This window comes from Sapajus apella, unplaced genomic scaffold, assembly GCF_009761245.1.
Source record: "Sapajus apella isolate SASKATOON/1434 unplaced genomic scaffold, GSC_monkey_1.0 scaffold221, whole genome shotgun sequence".
Classification (NCBI taxonomy): domain Eukaryota; kingdom Metazoa; phylum Chordata; class Mammalia; order Primates; family Cebidae; genus Sapajus; species Sapajus apella.
In genome coordinates this window covers 403,803-410,615 of record NW_022437161.1, presented here as the reverse complement: position 1 = coordinate 410,615, position 6,813 = coordinate 403,803, and the positions used below count along the sequence as shown (strand labels likewise).

The 6,813-nt window shown below is 42.4% G+C and overlaps 1 protein-coding gene across 1 annotated transcript; it reads right to left on the bottom strand.

Moving 5' to 3' along the window:
• Nucleotides 1-337: 337 nt before the first annotated feature.
• Nucleotides 338-6,578, bottom strand: LOC116544566 (diphosphoinositol polyphosphate phosphohydrolase 3-beta). The gene is made up of 2 exons (XM_032271026.1): nt 5,684-6,578; nt 338-1,637 (listed from the first exon to the last, which is right to left on the bottom strand). Coding segments are annotated over exons 1-2 (495 nt in total). The 5' UTR covers nt 6,178-6,578; the 3' UTR covers nt 338-1,636.
• Between the last annotated feature and the right edge of the window lie 235 nt (nt 6,579-6,813).

Here is a 6,813-nt window from a genome sequence, read left to right as displayed (position 1 = left end):
CCCCACCTCTTTGATTTTTCACATTTGTATGAACTGGTATGTAGGTATTGGCAAAACCCCTGCTCAACAGCATATAAGATTCCATTATTATTTTCCAGTATTAATAAATAAGAATTTAGCTTTTCCTATTTCAATGGGCCAAATTAAAAGAAAAAACTGCTAACATTGGTCTACAGCAAGGGAACTGCTAGCTACTCCAGGGTATTTCTCCCTTCTCTTTGTGGGCATTTGACCTCTTGGGCCAGAAGCATATGCCACAGCCAATGTTTTTTAAACAATCTAAAATTTTTCCTTTTTTCTTTACCTCATATATTAGCCTTAATAAGAACTCCAGTAATTATTTTTATAAACTTTATTATGGAAAATGTCAAACATACAAAAATAGAGATGAACATATATAATGAACCATCATGTTAGCTACCACCCAGCTTCAACAATTATCATGGCCAATTTCACTTCATCAGTATTTCCAATGCACTTAACAGCCAGACTTACTATTTTGAAGCAAATTCCAGGAATCATATCATTTCAACCACAAATGTTTGAGAACGTAGATGAGGATCTTTCTTTCTAACATAATGATAAAACCATTATCCTAATACCAAATATCTCACCAATGTTCAAATAACTCCGGTGGTCTCATAAATGTATTCATTTTACAGTTCGGTCAAATCACAATTCAAATAAGATCCATACAGTTGGTTAATATGTCTCTTAAATTTCTTTTAATATATAGGTTCATCCTTCATCTCTTTCTTTTATCCTTGTAAATTATTTAAAGAAGAAACTGGGTCATGTGTTCTGTAGTTTCTTATAGTCTGGATTCTGCTGATCTCATCTCCATGGTATAAAATAATGTTTCTCTGCCCTCTGTATTTTCTAAAGACTAGGAATTATTTCTAGGGGCATGGTCAAATTTAGGTTCAATGCTTGGGCAAATATTTTAGGAGACGGGGTCTCATTATATTGCCCAGGCTAGACTAAAACTCCCGGGCTCAAGCAATCCTTCTGCCTCAGCCTCCTGAGTGGCTGGGACTACAGATGCACAAGACTGTGCCTGGCTTTGCTAATATATTTTATAGATGGTGTAGTATACTGCCATCTGGAGGCACATGTCTGGGATGACACAGACAAATTTTTGCTTTCTACTATCTCACAGCTGCCTTGAAGCAGTTGTGTGACACTTGTAAGCAAAAGTCACATATATGCTAGACAGATTAGAAACAGATTGTTTAACCATTCAGTATAATTACAAAATATGAATTACTTAAACAAATCTTCAGTGATGTCTACCATATTCTAAGCAATATCATATGTGCTAGATATATAAAAAAGACTAAGGAAACAAGTTCCTTGCATTCAAGGGCATATAATCTGGTGGCAAATACAGACACATAATCATAAAAGCACAAAAAAGGCCACAGGTGCCAAGTTAGAATTCTGTACAGATACAGTGGTAGTGCAACAACCTGGAGAACAGTTACTGCAATAAACAGGGAAGAAGTGTCCAAAAGCATAGGGTGAGCTGTGTCCTTGGAGTGCGAAATAGCTCATCTGTGCTTCACAATTCCATTCATCATTGGGTTCACATACTTGATTCTTTCAAAGTAAATCTGAACAACATCTATGCCATTCACCTAAAAAAAAAATCTTATTAATAGGGTTTTATTGGTTCATCAATTCCTCTAGTCAACAAATATTTATTGAACACCTACTATGGCTCACCAACCACTTTGAATTGGAAAAGCCTTCAGTGAATTATCCAGTGTAGTTCCACTGTGAGACCAGACGAGAGCCTGAGGGAATAACAGATTGTCCCAGATACATTATGAAGCTGAGAAATCAGGAATACACTTGAAGTAGACATTTCTAATCTGTGGATCAATGACAAATGTCTCCAAATTCCAGCTACTATTCTAGGCTCTGAGGATATGGGGAGGATTCTGTCTGGGTCCTAGTCCTCAAAAAGTTATTCTAATAGGCCAAGAGTCATTCAGAAAGATGACTGCAATATGAGAATAATGCTGAGAATATCTGTTTTGCCTGGTGCTTCCACAAAAGGAACTCTGAAAAAGAAAACTCTGGCCAGCTGTTAGTACTGTAAGCTCTAACCTCCCTTTTCCCAGTCAACAACTATTGAAGGAAGAAATGTTTTTCCTTACAATTGAACTTCACTTGAAGGCAAGTGAGACAAGGAGCAGCTCCAGCATCAGAGCCCTTTAAATCATCTATCCCACAAGGGCCTTCTAATGTTGCTGTTACTTTACAAGTTCTTCCACATACACACTTCAATTTTTATTGATTTTTCTAAATACAAAAATGTTGAAATCTTTACAATGATTCTCTCAAATGAAACTATATAAAGGGCTTAAAAATATTTATAGCCACACTTCATCCCTTTCAGGGTTACTTCTTTAAAAGGTGACCTGATCAACAGAACATAGGTTTCTTAGAAAATATGTTAACCATCCACAGTAAATTCTACATCAAGCATATAGAAATTACCTTTACTCCAACATGTCTTCTTCAGATTTTTTTTAGGATAAGAAAAAGTAGGCACTTGCTCAGTGGGGGATAGGGGTAGGGAATCAGTCTTCTAAAAACATGCTGAAAACAAATTTCTACATAATATTTGAAAGTCTTAATTACTTTTGATCAGTGTACTGTTTTTATTTGAGAGGGTATAAGCTGAAAATTTCAGCTGTACATTTTTACTTCATTCTTCACATAAATAATATTTAAGTACTATGTAATGAGTCTGTAAGGAGAAAATCCCACTGCGCATCAAACATTTAGAGGATACAGATTATAGACACCATTGGATTACCTCTGTGTCAACTATTTTACCCTGACATTTTTGGATTACTCTTTTAAAATGAAAAGCTTTTCCCCCCCCCCCCCCTTTTTTCTAGGCTGAACTAACAAAAACTACCTATGTGACTTGAAAGGTTATTTTAAAGTATGGTAACTGTAAAATGTTTTGTTGTTAATTTAGAAATGAAAGCCTCGGGAGTTTTACAAATCACATAAACTGAAGATATCTGGACTTCGAAGGAATTCCTAGTAAGTAGTAATACTTAATCCAAATGACACAGAATAATACACAAGAAATACTTACAGGCTAACAACTCATATGAGTTGGTTATTATCAACACTGTACTTTTTGTATTTTTCAAATACTTAGTTCAAAAGTCAAAACTTAAAACTGCATATTATTATCTCTAAGAATAGCATATATAAGATAAACCTCCCAGGTATTTGTGTTATTTTATCTGGAGGTAGTCTTACGTATGAAATAAAATAATAATCCATTTCTCTGCTGTTAGTGTATACTTTAACAAATTTCAGGTTACTGATAATATCTGATAGTTGATTTGGATTATTGGAATAGAAAATGTCAAATGGTGGGATTTAAAAAGTTTATTTTAAAAATAAGACATGTTTTTCCATACAAAGAAAGATAATTCTTGAAAATAATATTTGATAATTCTGCATAATTTAGAATATGAGTTATACTTACTCGGCTTTTAAAAGCTATTCATTTTCTATTCTCATTCCTTTGACAACATTAATTTTGTTAACTAAATGTAATTTACTTAGATATATTTTATATATGGAAAAGATCTCATTTTAAAAGCAGTGGCATCAAAGATTTAAAGAGTCGCAATATTCAGTTCTACCAATGATTGTATCTTTTCAAAAGCTAATTTGTAGAATAACAAAATATTTAAATTAGTTATCATCCACATACATTTATTATTGGTTTGCAGAATACTTTTTTTTTTTTTTTTTTGAGACAGCGTCTTACTCTGTTGCCCAGGCTGGAGTGCAGTGGTGCTATCTCTGCTCACATGCAACCTCTGCCTCCTGGGTTCAAGACATTCTCCTGCCTCAGCCTCCTGAGTAGCTTGGATTACAGGTGCATGTCACCGTGCCCGGCTAATTTTTTGTAGTTTTAGTAGAGATGGGGTTTCACCATGTTAGCCAGGATGGTCTCGATCTCCTGACCTCGTGATCCACCTGCACTGGCCTCCTGAAGTACTGGGATTACAGACGTGAGCCACCCTGCTTGCCCCCCCCCCCATACTCTCTTCAAAAACTAGGCTTTTACTCAAATGTCATGGGAGATGAGATCCAGAAGATGAACCTAGAATTTACATAGCAAAACCCCAAATTTCTTAATAGGAAGTGCCTAACAGTGACCAAAAAAAATCAAGGGACCCCAAATACCTATCAATAATGTTTAAGAGATATGACATAGTCTAGGTTGTTCTAGAAATTAGGAATGATCTTTTCATTTGAATACCCTCTCCACAAAGCAGGCTTTCCTTCTACCTAATTTCAGGCATGGCTAGGGGAACAGAGGAAGCTCCAGAAGAGAGATTTAGTTATTTTAGATGGGATTCTTGACTTCAAGCAAGTATTGAGGCAAACGTGAGAGCTTTAAATTTGGCACCCAGAAAAGGTGGTACTGTGAGACAAAACAGTTATTCGCTATCATTGAGAGGTTGTTAAGGTATCCTAATAGTTTGACAACTCTATACCAGCTGAGCAACACTAGAGATAACTTAGTTGGAATGTAATCACCATAAAAGATTCCATTCCTGTGGTTACTGGGAGTCAGGGAAGTTTAATCTGAATGTCACTGCATTCAAATATGGGAGGGATTCTTTCAAAAACGAACTTAAATTGAGAGAACCATGGTTCTTCTATGGTATCCAGGAAGGGGCAATGGGAGTTGGAAGTTGAGCATGGGAAATCAAATTCTGTGAGTACAGTTTTTGTGGTAAGATGTGTTTAGCTAGCAGATCCCCAACAGCATCAATTCAATAAGGTTAATCTACATGGGAAAGAGCCATTTGAAGTCAGCAGTGAAAAATTACCACTCGTGAAAAATTTTTGAAAATCAAATGGTCTACATAGAAATAGAAAAAAAATTCTGAAAGGGGCAAATGAGATCCCATTTCTGAAGCTAACGTGACTGTCGAGTGCAGAAAGGGCACAAGAGGTAGAATTCCCTAATTTTTTAACAAATTCAAAACTGATCTTTTAAACCAACTCCCACCACGGAAGGGCTCCCCGACAACAAGGGCGAACGCTGCAAAGGAGAAAACAACTCAAGGGGAAAAAATACTAAAAGATGCCCACACAACCAAGCTGGTAAGACTTTAAAGGCCTCCACTACCAAACAAACCACAAGACTGGTATGAAGATGCGCACGCAGGCTCACCCGTGAATCTGTGTGAAATGTAAAAGAACCAAAAACATCACAAGGCGCAAAGGCAGACACACACACTCCCCCACACCCCTTGCCCCCCCACGCCCCCCAAAAGCAGGGTGAGCAGTTAAGGCACCTAAAACCCCAAGCAGCCACACACACCCCCCAAAAGCAGGGTGAGCAGTTCAGGCACCTAAAACCCCAAGCGGCTTAGGCTTCCCGAAACATTTTACAGCGTAACCAAGAAGCGATTTTGAAAGCATCTGAAAAACGTGCGAACTGTCTGAAAACAGGGCCTGGCAACGGAGACAGTTTGCAAGCGTGATTCAGAGGGTCTGCCAAGGAAACAAAAGAAGCCTCCCTCCTCCCGGTGAGACCGCACATGGCACGAGAGGTGCTCCGGGCGGGATGCGTTTTAAGCGAGGCGGACAAACAGAAGTCTGCGCGGGCGCGAGTGGTACATACTAGGGATCGCTGTCTGGCGAGGACGGGGCCATGGAGTTTCCATTGGTTGGGGAGCCGCCCAGCTTCAGTTTCTCCAGATATTCGGCGTGCACGGGCTTGTGGCACTGGAGAACCTTGATGGCATCTTCGACTTTGAACCACTCTCGCTTCCTGCCAATGTTAACCGAATCTTCCCAATCCTCCAGCAGCTCGGTGACAGTCAGTACATACACGTACGTTCTGTGCTTGCGATCCTGGTTCTGTTCGAAGACGCCCAGGAGCCGGCCTAACTTCCCCTTGACTCCTGCCTCTTCGTACACCTCTCGGACCGCCGCACCGCCCGGCTCCTCCTCGGGCTCCATGCCCCCGCCCGGCACGATCCAGCGGTCCGGGTACCGACTGCTACTCACTAACAGCACCTCGTCCTCGCGTTCGCTCCGGAAGCACAGGCACGCCGCCCGCTTCTTGAACCCCTCCGGGTCGTAGGTACGCGTCTGGTTGGGCTTGCACTTCATCCTCGAGGCTGCCTCTTCCAGCCGCTCGCTGCTGTGGGCTGCAGCCGAGGTGCCGGGAAGAGAAAGGGCAGAGGCGAGGGGCAGGGAGCGAGAGGCGCCTCAGTCTGCCCGCGAGCCGGGAGAGCTGAGGGAGAGATGAGGCTGGGCGGGGCGCGGGCGGAGGCGGGGGCGGCGAGGAGCGTCAGTCAGCCAGTTAGCCAGTAAGATGGGCGGCCCGCCGGACCCGGGCCCGCCGGAGTGGAGGAGGCGCCGCAGCCCGCGAGCCCGCGACTCTCCACCGAGCCCACCGGCGTCTCGGAGGAGCGTCCCCCTCCCTCTGCTGCCGGGCAACGGCTGAGCGAGGTGGGGCGCTATCGCGGGCTCATCCTCGCTCCTGTTCACGTGCGCGTTCGCTGTGGAGGGCGATGTGCAGGGGGCGGGGGTCTCCCGGTTCCCGCAGCGCGTGATGCCTCGGGCCCACTGCGCAGGCGCCGCGCACCCCTTGGGCCGGGAACCTCTTTAGCGCACGGCAAAATTCACCGCGAAATTCACCTCATGGCCTTGTGCCTCTGGCCGACTGCTTCCACGTGTGCCTTTGACTCAAACGCGACTGTGGCGCGGCGGGACGTTTGTCCTCTTCCTCCCCACCGCGCTGCA